This window comes from Achroia grisella, unplaced genomic scaffold (assembly GCF_030625045.1).
Source record: "Achroia grisella isolate CSIRO2021 unplaced genomic scaffold, CSIRO_AGI_Agris_v1 utg660, whole genome shotgun sequence".
Taxonomy (NCBI): Eukaryota; Metazoa; Arthropoda; class Insecta; order Lepidoptera; family Pyralidae; genus Achroia; species Achroia grisella.
The window spans coordinates 1,254,057-1,269,447 of record NW_026712984.1 but is presented as its reverse complement, the minus strand read 5'-3'; the positions used below and the strand labels follow the sequence as shown (position 1 = coordinate 1,269,447).

Sequence of the window (15,391 nt, the reverse complement as noted above, 5' to 3'; positions counted from 1 at the left end):
GAAGAATAGCCCGAGTTAGGAAGGAACCATTTTCTTGTATGGGATGGGGTATCTGTATGTAATATTATGTTATCTGTGGTAAGGATAATGTCACAAATGTTCGCATAATATTTCACCAAATTTGTATCGTGTATGCGGGTAGACAGTTCAAGGTACGTTCATATCATTACAGAAATAATTACAAATGAACCCGCACCTGTATGACACTGTAAATTGCATTTTTTACATTATCAGAGACCAAATATATGTATTACTGCTTTATTATATAACCGTCTTCAAACTTAATTCCCATAAAACTATATTCAAATACTTCATGTTACCCGTACGCTGTGCTTTCTAGAGATAAATGATTGATTATGTCCGTCTTCAAGATACATCTATCTTTATATTATTTTTTTTCATATTCGTTCTGTCGTTTGGTAGTAAATGATAACAGAGAGATAAACTTTCGCATTCATATTGCGGACGTCAAAACAATATCAATGCTTTGTATTTACTATAGAGACGCTCTATTTCTATAGAGAAGTAGAGTCTGTACTGTAGTGTAGGTACGTACAGAACGTGTCGAGTGTAACACTCAATTAAAATTAAAATAAGTTATAAAATAAAATACCGAAAAAAATTAGAAACAAAAACTGCAATGATGAGGGTAAATACGTAGCTATGTTCATATTACAGAAAATTCTATGAATGTTCTTTACTAGCACCACCTACTAGATGGCGCCACTTTGTATGGGCGTATATTAAACATGGCCGCGAATTTAGGCGCGAAACTATTGATTTTGTCTGCAACCATTTACCGCTAACTTCGCCTTTTCCCACTTCAATTTTTCATTATTAGAAATCATTTATCGTTCGTCTTCGTATCGCTTTTTATTCCACATTCATTTAAATGCAATGTAGTTACAATAGTTTTGGGTTCTTTAATTTATATTTCATATATTAAAATATGTTTTTAACCTTACACAGCAGTGAATTTATTAATTTTATTTAGTTTGTTAAATAAAATTGATAACAATGGAAGTGAATTTAGAAACGTTAATAAAGAGGTAGTGATGAAAATAGTAATATGCCCAAACGTATACCATTCCACGTTGTCTACGCCACAAGTAAGTACCTGCATGTTAATATTTACTTAATAGTTTATTCCTATTTTTATTTTTTTTATAAGTAATTAACGTTCCGCCCCGTTTCTGCGCAAATCGATTAATTGTAAGGATCATTAATTATTTCGAAAATTAAATAAAGTGATGTAACTGAAGTGAAGAGTCAAGAAGAACTGAGTGAAGGTTTTTTTTAAATCGGAACACTATTTATTGAGTTTATCGTACTTAGTTTAAAAAACTCAATAAAAATATACTATATATAATAATATTAATAAAAATATAAATATAACTCTGTATCAAGTAAAAAATTCGTATGTGTAACACAAAAAAACTTAAGCAATTATCACTTATATAGTCTCTGAAAATTCTTACAAAAAGTTATGTAAAATAGAAGAAAGTAGCAATTTATCTTTGCTAAAATATAAGATATAAAATATAAGGTATAAAGTAAGAAATAAAATAATGCCTAAATATTATTATTTAGCCATCAGCTTGTCTCGGCTTTTAATAGTAATAAGTACTTAAATTAAAGAACAGGGCATTTTGAGATATTTTTCTAACAAGTTTGTAACCATTTATTTTTTTAATGGTTACGAAATAGTTAAAAAAAATATTACTATTAAGAGCCGAGACAAACTCATATAGTTTCAGAGATTGATCTCAATCATTATTGGGATGTTAAACCTACTCAGAATCTTTGGTCTAAAAATAGCGTGACCTAAATTAGAAAGAATTTCAGCACTCATTATCACAAAATTATTCAAAATAAATTAACACTATATGCCTCGCAACATTTAGTACTTATTTTATGTAATTGGAATGAAAAAGAAGCTTATGGCCCACTTGATGGTGGTGGGTAACCGTCGCATACATACATACACACGATTATTGGTCGACACATGATTATTGGTCGTGGTTGTGTTCACCACGACCAATAATCATGTGTCGACCGTGATACCACTCATTCCGATGGTGTCTTTCACTTGGTGAAATTTCATTGCTTTTTCATTCTTTCAACCGAAACATAGTATACAAAGCAAGCCGCTTGGAGGCTGAAATTGGTGAGTCGGAGGACCCCATGTAGACGACTTTTTACAAAGTCAACTCTGGTTCCTATAGATTAATCATTTTTGAATATTACTGACAAAATTGTACGATTGAAGGAAGTGTGAGACACTTCCTTCAATCGTACAACATGACCAAGAAAAGTGAAAATTAAACTATTTTATATTTACTTTTTGTAAAATTTTAATATTTTAGTCAAATATAAATGTATATGTACTTATATCTGCTACCGATTTTAACATACTTAATTCGTATTAGGTACACATTAAATTCTGATTATAAACAGGCGGTAGGTAGATACAATTTACATTTATTTGTTATGTAACTGCGCACTGCGGAAGAAACGTGTGACAATTGGACGTGAATTGAATGTGTGCAATTTTTATTAATATTATGACTGTAAAATAGCGTGTGGGTCTCATTTCCATTAAAAAAGGAAATAATTTCCATATTTAATAGATTTTATAGTATAGGAATGTGCTTTGATATGTTTAGAGTATGGACAAGAACACTGTTGAAAATAATGTTAATGTTTATGAAAACATATTGATTAGTAACTGACCCGCGCAAATTCGTCTGCGTCACATTGATTGAGAGTGGGGCGCTCTCAAAGCGAACAAATTTTCATCGTCTTTCATTGATGCATTGCTCCTAATGGTTGTAGCGTGATGTTATATAGGGCATTAGTAAAAATAGCTCTCCAAGCTAGTAAACTTAGGCCCAAAATAATGAAATGTAAAATGACGTTTTTAATTCTGTTTTTTTTTTATTAATAGAGCATATTAATAAAAAAAAACAGAATTAAAAACGTAAATAATTAAAACATAAATCTATCCACATTAAAATTTAAAGCTGTTCTGTTTGTTTGATAGATCAGGAACAAGTAATTGAATATTTCGTTTAGTGTTGGATAGCCCATTATAGAGCAAGGCTACAGCTACTCTACCCCAATGGAAGGGGACTTCAATGAAAAATGTAGTAAAACGGGGACCCATGTTCCCCGTTTTGTTTTGACGACGAAGTTACGTAGGTCAGCTTTATAATTAGATATTTAATTGTAACAATAAAATGTCATTTTAATTAAGTAGAGTTAGAGTAATAGTTCTGCGAACAATTAAAGCAATTCGATAAAGTAGCTATACAAATTACAACGTTTAATATTTTAGGACCCATCTGCTTTCGAGAACTCGTATCGATCGACCTAAATTAATTATTATCTAGACGGGTATATTAAGAACGACTGGCGTAAGCACAATACGGGGTAGGAGTACGCCCATGTTGTGAACATTACAAAGTAATTATATATTGTGTGATAGAGTTATCTAATTAAATTTTATGCTAGGTATTTTTTGTATATAAAACATATCTAGTTAATCTTATATATAACAATGTGCTATTTGGACGTAATAGGTGAAGACAGCTCGTATCCAGCATGCGAGTTAAACGCCCAGGGCCCGGCCGCTCGCGGCTGGCGGAGCTCCGGAAGTCCACCTCACGAACTGCTGCTACGACTAACTTGTGTCACCAACGTCCACAAACTGCAGCTATTGGCTCATCATCAGCTTATACGTAAGTTAACACTGTATTCCATCAAGAAGACGAAATATTAAGTTATCATTAAAACCAAGTACGAGAATACTATCGAGCACACAGCAATGAATAATAAGTTTTACAATCTTTAAGATATAGAAACCAAAATAGAATTCATGCAATAATCTGTACTAGTTTTAGAAGTAGGTTATCATACTTTTATTTTCTTCTAAAAGACGTGTATTTGCACATGCAACACAACCTTCTCAATGAATCTAAAATGCTAAAAAATTGGATGCACTATTATACATAAATGTTATTTGGTTGAATATGAAGCCTGATATAAAACTCTGTAGGAGGTGGAGGCATATCACGATGGGTTTCATGGAAGATTGCGTGAAATGTTGGGTCAGTCAGCAATATACTTACACTGCCTAATTACGGAGCCAATACTATGTAATTCGAACTCCTTTCAGATCTGACAGTAGATTTGAATTATCATAAGTAAAAGATCTACATGAACGAATAATTTGATTTGATTGCACAAGGATTGAATTCATAGCGGCGTGTATGTAGATTCGCATGCCTAATTCTTATTAATGTGTACTTACTTTACAACATTTATTTAAAAGAGTAACACGAAAGTTTCTTGATTCTTATGATGAGTCTGCGTTCCGAATGAGTGGTAGAATAAGAAAAACATCACTATTTAAAAGTGTTTATATTCAGTTTATGTATTTATTATAAGTAAATATTATTTCTATTTTAGCGGCCTGCGTGGAGGTACTGGTATCAGGAGGTCTGGTTTCCGAGGGTGCAGCAACACCATGTGGCGCCACGTACACCAGCGTTGGAAGAGTCACTCTCGCCAAACCAGCACCACAAGCCAGGTCCAGGGAACTCAGGTCAGAGGAAGTCATTGTTTGGTAAAATGTCCTCTGAATACTTAAGTCTCGGCTATTTCAGCCGCCAAGCAGCTTGCCATTAGGTAGTTCAGCCGCTATAATATTTTGCCATTCGAAGTAAATAGAAAAAAAATTGTACCAAATGTCACATATTTCAGCCAAAGCCAGCACTTGCTTTGTGAATGAAATTAGAGGGTACGGAATCATAACACCTTAGGTCAGGTTGCCACTTACCATCAGGAGGAGAGTATCCTTGATTGTCATTTCCGTAAGAATTAACATAAGAAATGGCAATCTATGCTGGTTCTGTACTGCCATTTAACTGTTCAACATTAAGATATACGTATATACTTCTAAAGTTACATTGCCCTTATAGGTCCGCTGCACTGCCAGAACCAACTATAGCTCGTTTTGTAAAACTGAGACTATCTGGACCACATACACCGGCTAAAGAAGATGAGCAGGTAAATCAAAAGTTCCGATATTTTATAGACTAGACCATTCTTAAGTAGAAATTCTGTATCAATGTTATCTACGATCATAAAACGATAGTGACTGAAAAATTATCAAGTAATATAATGTACATTTAGTTGACTTACGTAAGACTCATGTATATATTTACATGGATACCTTTGTCTCACCTATTAAAGTCGTCAAGCAGCTTGCTTCGTAACTTGTTTCTCAGTTGCACGTTAAGATCTATCAGTGTACCACGAACTAGACTTTTCTGGTACTGTTCATGTATATAAGCGCCTGTTCCTACTTTATATCAAGTAGATCGTCAACTAGTTAGCTCATTCCAGTTACGTAAATATTTATTCCCTTCAAGGTTGCCCTAATGGCCGTGAACGTGCTTGGTGAAGAAGTTGAAGACCCTGAGAAATCTCCACCAGTTTCCAAAACTGAGGCATTATACTCACCATACGATGACCTCGCGTTCGTAATGTATGTGGACAACGAGATAGCTGATCTAGTTAGGAATTTGGACGAGAAAAAGAAGACGGCTGTCACCGGTCAGTAATTATCATTTAAGGTATAATTTAGTCGGCATTTCAAATATTTCAAGCTAATGCAATCGATTCTAAGGAATTTGTTAAGACTGATGATTCATAACCATCCTGGCTGAAGTGATAAATTAATTACATCAATGGTATAACAAAAAGGAAGAGACCAACCGATTTTAGTGCATAATACATCGATAATAAGAATCAAAATTTTACAGAGGAACGTTTTGAATACGCCCGTCGTTTAAAATCTGCGGGATCTGCACTCGCAGCCGCCGGCATCCGCATCGGTCGCTGGCGACTCCGGAAGAGAACTGCGGCTGCGAGGGACGACTTCGAACTCGCTCGGCGGATGAGAGATAGGATAACGGATGCATTGATTGGAGTGAAAGAAGATCCGCAGCTATGTCGGTTATTTGAAGAGGATGGGGTGAGTTCATAATTCAGAATATTCACGTAAATTTTCAAACCGAAACAAATACAAATTAATTGAAAGATCTAAATTAAATTCTGTCAAGATGCACCATTAATTGGAAATTTACTTTTAAATTAGTTTTAAGAGACTACGTTTTTATATTCAATTATTTTTTAATAATTAAAAATTCTGATTTATATAATTATTTATACAGTAACTATTTTAAAACAATAACAGAAACTTTAAATAATTATGATATTGTAGTAACAAAAATACTAACCAAAATAACATTTTAAGCAAATATCGATATTCGATTGGACCTACTTTGGTTAGTAAGTGGTAAGTGTTAGTTTTTGAAATGTAATTTCTAGCCGGATTCCCGCAATGACTCTTCAATGCACCAAGAGTATGACTTCTCGCACCACCTATCGCCGTCTGTGGCTGCCGGCTCTCTTAGCATTGACATGCCAAGTCCTGTTCCACCGATGGACCACATCGACGAACCAGAACAACAAGAGATAGTGTATGCCAATGGTGGTGGTGGCGATGAAGAAGAGACCAATGATTTAGCTACAGTAAGTTATACATACCTGATAAAGAAGGAACAGTAACTAATAGCGTAGGAAGTATCATTTAGGAACATCAGTTCAAAAATTATTGTTGTAAAGGATTTAGAATTAGATTTATGCGTACACCTGGTCGTCTATCGCATAATATAAACTTTATAAATGTATACAATATAGTGCAAATATATAAATTCTGAAAGAACACAGTGGAAACCTCACATTTCTAAATTCTAATATTACAAAATACATATATTTTTATGTCGGTTCCATTGATGTTAAAACTAATATATGTATATGCTTGTTTTTTACTATTTATAAAATTAAACACATTTACTTATTTCTATTTTTGACACATTTTCAGTCACCGATCCAAACAGTTCAAGAAGATATTCAACCGTTACACTCCGAGCCTCCTACTCAAGAAGATAAAATAGAAGCTCAAAGGAATATAGAAGAAGAAGAACTTAGAAAAGAAACCGATAGTCCTCGTAGAAGTATTACGCCTAATGCTGCTAACGGTCAGTTTTAGAAATACGTTTTTTTTATGTATATTCATTTTATGGCGTAGTAAATAAGTTGACGCTGCTACTCATGGTGGTGACTGTCGTCTAAATACATGAGCAACACTATGGGCGTCACGTCGTTATTGTGCCTGAGGTATCCACTTTTTGCCATATTTGAGGTTTTCAAATTGGATACAAAGTAAGCTGCTTGGCAGCAAAAAAGAAAAGATAGATTTACCAAAAAGATGATTCTGTACAGTCTCTGGTGACTACATATGGTATAGAAGAGATATGAATATTACATGGTATAAAGATTCGACGACGTAATTTTTCATAATAATGATATAATATTTTTTATAGTCATAAACAACTTGTAGATAGAAAATATAGAATTCATAGAGTTAATTGCAGATAATTCTGTGAAAGATCTGGTAGATTTAATTTATAAATTTATATTCGCAGGTACGCTGGTAAGACGTAGAAATAAAAGTGCAGGTCCAAGGTCCACTTTCGAAGCTTACGAGGAGCGATTGCTACCAGCTTTAAGGCAGTAAGTAGTATTATGCAATCAGCCATACATATTTTTGTTCCTAAAGATGGCTATGAGTGTCTAAATGTAAAAGTATGTACTAAAACTTTGGGAAAATTTTGAACCAATGTGGGGAGCAGCGCCCTAGATTACTTCATATACTGCCCCGTCTGTAATGAAATTGGCTGATTTGTGCCAACTGAGCCAATTGTACTCTCATCACCACTGCTCTTATATTGCTTCTTGGTCATGTGAAGGCTGTTTTTGGTAAAAACGGTTTTCACATAACTCACGTTATGTGATTGATTATTGACATGGCAAATTGTAGGGTCGTTCTGATCTAGTATCGAATCATATCAATGGAAGCTTCTACTGATCATGAATCATGTTGTGTTGCAGTTCGCACACCAACGAGTACCTCCGGGAGGCCCGCGAGGAGGAATGCAGCGGAGGGAGCGCCTCTCACTGCACTTCTCGGCCGCTGCAGCCGCACAAACTCAACGAACGAGAGAGGAAGCAAGCTGCACTGCCGATACTCATATTTGGATATCCATTGGTGAATTCTTATTTACATTCTTGCTAATGCAAATTTTAATTAATGGGACGATAGCAAGGAAATCCTAACTTGGAAGGACTTATCCATCTGGTTAATTGGTTTGATAATTTGGAATTTGGTGATCTTAAATTTTATTTGGAGTAAATTCATCCTCGATTCGTTTGCACCTCGACTTGCATGTAATGATTCTTTCTCGAAACAAAGTTCACCTTATTTCATTGAAATACAATTTTATTGTAGGATTAGGGTCCATTTTACTCTGTCGGTACTGACAGTGGTTTCTTTTTCAAATCAGGCTTCACTCCACCTCGTCGGTGACGCATTCCTTTTACGCATTAGAATTAATTTTACGTCGCTGCTAATGTTACATTTTCAAAACTCGTCGGTGATAGAAGTAAAAGTTTTCTTGTCCCAATCAAAGAGCACGGTAATGCGAGTGAATCTTCCCGGGGGCAGGTGGAGAAGCTGTACTCGAAGAACTTCCTGGACAAGGAGGAGGGCCTGGCGCGGCTGCGGGCGGCGCTGGCGGCGCCGGCGGCGGGCGCGCGCTCGTCGCCCAACAAGACCGCGCGCGCCGCCGCCGCGCTGCTGCAGCGCGCGCTCCGCGACAAGGTGTTCTCCGTCTACAGCCAGGCCAACGAGCTCGTGCGCGCGCTCTTCCAGGACTTCGTGCCGGACAGGTCACTGTTCCATGTCACTACAATAGCCGACGAGACTATACCCGATAAACTCTTGTTGTACCACTAAATTTAGAATGGTAAATAAACTAACGGTTCAAAAATGCTGAAGCGTTCTAAAATGATAGTTAACATTTTTCAGCATTTTTCAAATTAAGTCTGTCTAATTTTCGATTGCGCTTTACGTATTGTACGTCTATATCTGTAATCTATTGGTACGTGATGAAATATTTAATCAACAGGGTGTGCGCTGCAGAAGTAGGTCGATGCTTAGAGAAGTTGGTTCCTGAGCTGTTAAGAGCTTGCGGCGACCCTGCGCCCCGGGTTCATTCCACAGCCCAGCACACCGTGCTCACCATCGCAGATTGTCCAATGGTCAGGTAGGATTACTTGATTGAAGTTTGCACAGTTTTGCTCACTTGTCATATCTAGTCTTGCTAGGAAAAAATAGTTTATAGATAGCCAAGCGTCAAATCAGACTTATCACAATTTCAACTCCTAAAGTTTTTGTTCTATATGGCATGCTTTTTGGCCCGGGAAATTAAGAGCACATAAATGAAATCAAGGCGGAAAAATTATTTTCTTATACAAAATAAAATATTGTTTCCAGGAGTCTTCATATAATTCCTCAGCAACTAGTTCGTCCAGTCACAGCATCCATGCATCCGAGGCTTGCGCTTTCTCGGCTGCAAATGCTGGAGCAATTGATACTCAGCCACGGAATTTCTACTGACAAAAATAGGTGAGAGTTGAATTTGACTTGACCAGCTACTAAGACACGCACGACGACATTAGGATCGTAGTACCTATAATACGATAATTGTTTAATTAAAGCTAAAGAAGGCTCTGTGTGTATTTTTTATGTATATATTTGTATAATACTACTGTATATGAAGTTATCATGTGGTTACCACGCTATATTATTTTGAAGAACTAATGTCTTATGTCTCCAAAACGTGTAATTTTACTGCCTTATTTACCTAATCTTTCAGCTGCAAGCTGCTCCAGCGTTGAAATAGGTCAGATTGATGTATCCACACACATGACTTTTTGAACTGTATAATGATAATAACTTACTCATAACTTATTATGTTTCCTTATAAAATATTCCCGAATATTTTATGGCTGATATAATGGAATAACAATAGGACGCGCATGAGCCTGGAAATATACCGAGGCACCTGGTTTGAGAGCTCCACAGAAACGTTTTGTACACAATTTAATAAAAGCAATCGGTTCATCAATTTAAGGAACCGCAACGTGAAGCGTTCATTCAAAAGGAGTCGGCTCGGTAGCTGACTCCTTTTGAACTCCCTTTTCGTTTGGCTCGGTGCCAATGCGGTGAAGTGAGATGGTGTGGGTGTCGTGCAGCGGGCTGACTGTGCGGCGGGTGGCGGAGTGCGGCGCGGCGGGCGCGCAGCACGCGGCGGGGTCGGTGCGGGCGGCGGCCGAGCGGCTGCTGCTGGCCGCGTACGCGCGCTCGCCGCGCGTCGTGCGCGCCCAGCTCCCGCCCGACGACGCCGTCACCAGGCGGAACCTCATATACCGACACCTGTTCCAACAGTTCGATAGGATCGACATGCAGGTCGCCGACTTTGATTTGTACTCGAACGTAACCTGACACAAATTAAACGATGACGCAATCGTCGAATAGTAAATTAGAAACTTTAATTCGATATTCAACGATTGCCTCGTCACCTCATCTCACATCTCACTTTCACGTGATTTTTTTTTTACTAATTAATAATTATTATTTACCATACTTCTTTAGAATGTCGAAATATTGACTTAGTTCAACCAACTGACAACCTCGGTGGTCTAGCGGTCTAGTACACCGCTTTACGACCGATGGTCGCGGGTTCGATTCCTCGCACGGCACAAACATTTGTATTCACAAGTATGATTGTTTGTATCGGTCTGGGTGTTTTCTATGTATAATATGTATGTATTTACAAAAAAAAATATCTATGTATATGTATCAGTTATCTAATACCCATAACACAAGCTTTAGCTAGCTTAACTTGGGTCTAGATGGCGCTGTGTGAATTGTCTGAGATTATTTAATTAATTTAATTTAATTTAAAGTGTATTAAACCCCTAATAGACGATTCAATGTTACTTAGTTCCGAACTCTGAAAACTGAAAACTGAGTCACGTTTGGATATATAATAATCTATCAAAGGTAGAGCAGATATATCAGGAGCAGACGTGTTAAATAATATCATATATATGTCTCATTTGATAATTATAATTTTTGTCTTTTGTCTATGTATAGAGTCTGTACTTAGTATCTACGTGTATTATTACACAATATAAATAACATGTCATTCCTGTTTCGAAGAAAGTATTTCCTGACTGTGTTTCAAACCAAAACAGAATAAAGTGAATTTCAATGTGACAATTCACAGAAAATGCTAAACCAGGCACCAACTGAGGAACAATTCCTAAATGGAGCTGATCAATCGTCAGCGGACTCTATCCATGAAACTGCCAGCGTCACGCCATCAAATCGAAGTGGAACCACCAGTGGAATGACCACCTCGTTCGGCATGTCTTCATCTATCGGAGCCACTTCCTCATACAGTTTAAAATCGATGGCTTCAAACATTAGTAGCGGCACTCTAGCACCTTCCAGCTTAAGCGGCAGTTACACTACCTCCAAAACAAAAAGCAGCCTGAAAAAGACCCCAACAAAGAGATATACTCCCAGTAGAATAGCGAAAGACTTCTCTAATTATCCAGGTTATAACAAACTGAGATTAGACAGTGCAGTTAGCCCAAAGCATTCGCCTAGACCTACTGCTTCTTCTTCTGAAAAGGTAATCTTTAAATTTATATTACAAGTGCCTTATTGAATTTGTTTAATGATTCATTTTTTTCTTACACGTTCATGCTTATGTTCTATCAAAATTTTTGCAAATATTGTGGATGAAAATGTCGTTGACTATTTTTTATGCCAATCAATCATGGTCATACGAACTAATACGTTTCTAACATTATATTTCGTCACATGGAAGTTCTAAATATAATCTTTCCATAAACGGTTAATAAGAAACCCAAATTTAGTTTAAACTATTCAATAGCGAATTCATTTTTGTGTATTGTATTCAGGTACATTTCCAAGAGAATCAAAGAGAAGAAGTTATTTACCGACGCACAAACCGTCATTCGGAAAATCGCCACTCCATGATTCACTATGACCACGACCCATCAAAACCAGAATTGAAAGAACGCCCAGTGACTGTATATGAACCTTTGCATCTAGACTACAGAGACTCTCCAAGTTTAGGATCGCCGAAAACATCCAGGAATGACGTAAGGAGTATGGACTCTTTACCAATGGACTCGCCAAGGAATGATTTGAGGAGTGACTCAGATTGTAGAAGTTTGGATTCACCTAAAGTCAGAGCGGATTATTTTAGAGACAATGTACTGGAGTCTCCGAAATTGGTTGCTGGGTTGAGAAACTTGCATCTGGATGAGAGCAGTCAAATGGATGAAAGTGGATATTACAGTCCAGGTGAACTAATATTATAACAATAAACACATTTTGAACACTTTTTAAGTATCTCTTGCAGTGACGTATAGTATACGTATATGTTTCTACCACCATCAAAACATTTTATAATCAAGTTCTTTATCAGGCCATGTAAAACTGCAGTAGTAGATTGGGTATGGGAATATTAGTAATGTTCAACTTGACTAAACTAAGCAAGTTTACCAATTTCATGTGGGAGTGTGCATTTAGCTCATTATGTTTGCTTAATTTTCAGGTAGAAGACATATGCCGACGAACACTGAGAACCAATACGAAAACTACGAAGGCACTGCTATGGAGGGTAGTGATACCACGCCGGAACCGATATGCCAGTATGTCATACATTTGCTGTACTTTATACTACTATCTATAGTATTACTACTTATCTAACTTGGTTGAATTCTTAATCATTCCAATTACTGCCTCGGTGATTTAGTGGTTTAACACGTGGGTGTGTTTGTAGCACGTCGTGCACGTGGTGCGGGCGGCGAGTGCGAGCGTCGTCTCTGGAGAGCCACTACTGGCGGCGCTGCGTGGTGCTGGCGCGCTGCCCGCACTGCCGGCTCGCGCTCGAGGCGCGCCTGCTGCACGCGCACCTCCTCGGTACGTGGTGTTGTTGTAGCACTAGGTGCACGTGGTGCGCTCGTCGTCTCTGGAGAGCCACTACTGCCGGCTCGCGCTCGAGGCGCGCCTGCTGCACGCGCACCTCCTCGGTACGTGGTGTTGTTGTAGCACTAGGTGCACGTGGTGCGCTCGTCGTCTCTGGAGAGCCACTACTGCCGGCTCGCGCTCGAGGCGCGCCTGCTGCACGCGCACCTCCTCGATGCATGCTACTCACTGCGTTGTTACCTGTTTCTGTTCAAATCTTACTTGTTACTAATATTATCAACGTCGAAGTTTACGAGTATGTAAAAGATATCATGTAAATTACACGGAATATATTGACAAATATCAAGTGTGATGCATACGAAGTTGCGAGAGCCAGCTAGATAGCAGCTTATCTCAGAATAAGACAGTGACCCCTACCCAATCCTTTCTTCCTATCCAATTTCCTCTCCCATGCAATCTTCCCTCTTACCCCCAGTAGTAATTAGCTAATGCCATTCTGGGGTTGAGCTCTACTATACTGTGCTGTTCATGTATATAGGCTACGGTTACCATTTATCGTCAGCTTCTTTGACATTACAATTACGTAAAAAATGTTTTTTATAAATTTGTATGTATAAAAAAATAATATTTTTTTTTTCTTGATCACTTTCAGAAGAATGCTCAATGAGCGAAGGCTCTTGGAAGTCTTGTCAGAAATGTGGTGCTGCGCTGCGAATCGAGGAAAGCGACTATCATGCCAACTGCATACGTGAGTAGACATACAGTTTTACTACTACTACTACTACATTTCAGATTCCGTACCTAGATGTCATCTACAAATTTCGTCATATGTTAAAGGGTTGAGCTGTCCCGTAGTTCCTGTTAAAAACATGAAATGTAGGACCCCTCTCGTACTCCTAATAGGGATCTTGCGTATTGTACCAGTTATGACATGGTAGGGATGGTAATTATAAATCATCTTAACAGAAGGAAAAGGAGAGATAGAGGATTGTATGTATTGTAATCAATCGCCTATAGACATGAACAGTCCCATAGAAATCATGTTATCACGTGACATATGTGTCAGCTCATACGTTGACATTCAGGAGGACTGAGAAGCCTCTATATACAATATATCCCGTTGGGGGGAAGGGGATTGTTAGTAATGTGGACTGATGACCTTATTGCTACCAATGTACCATGTCAGGTCGACCTCCACGCGATTCCCCCTGGAAACCATCGTCATAAATTCTTGGTGGATTGACAGATTTGTCACGATGGGCTAACTGACCTGACCTCATGCTCATCTTATCATCCCCCACTGGTGCCCCGCCAGCGTAATCCGTTAGTGCAGGCAGGTGCACCATTCCATTATCATCTATAAATATATATATCTCCCGTAAACTCACTGCCTTATCTATCGAAAAACTTCTTACAAAGTAACCAGCTTGGCGACTGAAATAGGCGAGCCTGAGGTACTCCCCACGCAGAAGTATTTTAGTAACTCTACCTAAAAGTAAAACTGTATTGTCTATTCATGATAAAAATATGGGGCAGCTCTCGGGATGGACGAGTGGAAGTGCCCATACTGCTTCACCAACGTGTTGGCGCGCGATCTACCCTGGCAACGACACCTCATGCAGTGTCCACGGAATCCCCGACTATCACCATCACAACCCACCTAAGTAACTGCTAGACAAACACTATTGGCTGACCTATTTTGTTGTTTGTGAATTCTGACTATTACTGTTTTTTATCCAGTATCTTCAATTTGGTTGCAAATATCGGTCGCTTTTATAATTTTATGTAAAACAGCACGATATCGTACGATTTTATCGTTGCAATAGGATAAGAACATAAAGTATGCAAACGATATATATTATAGACTGTAAACGTCGCACCTTTTGGCATGGTAATCTTCGTCGGCAACGATAATATCGTACGATTAATTATAAAATCTAATTCGGACAGTCAATAGTGTACTAAAGAATTACAGCGACACTGGAAATTATAAGACTTATTTTATCGTTATCGGTTTGTTACAATAGAAATATTCTTCAACTGTGTGCTATTTAGAAATGTTATTTAAAATTGTTTCAATTATATTTTGAATTCATAAGTTAAATGGAGTAAACTAAGTTATCTAAAAGATGATATTGTATTAGGTATTATTATTTATTATTTATTCAATATGATTTACGTTTTGAATAGCCTAAAGTGGGCACGTGTAATATTACGTTGTTATATTTGTAATTAGTTATTGTAATCATATAGGTAGGCATTTGTTTTTAAATATGTGATGGTGTAACCTTGCAAGTCGCTGATTCATTAGTAAGGTTTTCTGGACCGACGTTTTCATTAATTAATTATTATAGGATCAGCTAGTTTACGCTCTATTCGTAAAAATGT

The 15,391-nt window shown here is 37.6% G+C and overlaps 1 protein-coding gene across 1 annotated transcript; it reads left to right on the top strand.

The window, feature by feature from the left end:
* Positions 1 to 1,069: 1,069 nt before the first annotated feature.
* Positions 1,070 to 14,667, top strand: LOC131849844 (centrosomal protein of 104 kDa). Its single transcript, XM_059199970.1, has 20 exons — positions 1,070 to 1,109; positions 3,582 to 3,740; positions 4,471 to 4,606; positions 4,983 to 5,070; positions 5,436 to 5,619; positions 5,829 to 6,040; positions 6,397 to 6,600; positions 6,953 to 7,109; positions 7,557 to 7,644; positions 8,023 to 8,179; positions 8,636 to 8,859; positions 9,099 to 9,236; positions 9,467 to 9,598; positions 10,228 to 10,441; positions 11,265 to 11,675; positions 11,968 to 12,376; positions 12,630 to 12,726; positions 12,858 to 12,997; positions 13,656 to 13,751; positions 14,540 to 14,667. Exons 1-20 carry the CDS (start codon positions 1,070 to 1,072, stop codon positions 14,665 to 14,667), a joined length of 3,414 nt encoding a protein of 1,137 aa, XP_059055953.1.
* The last annotated feature ends 724 nt before the right edge of the window (positions 14,668 to 15,391 follow it).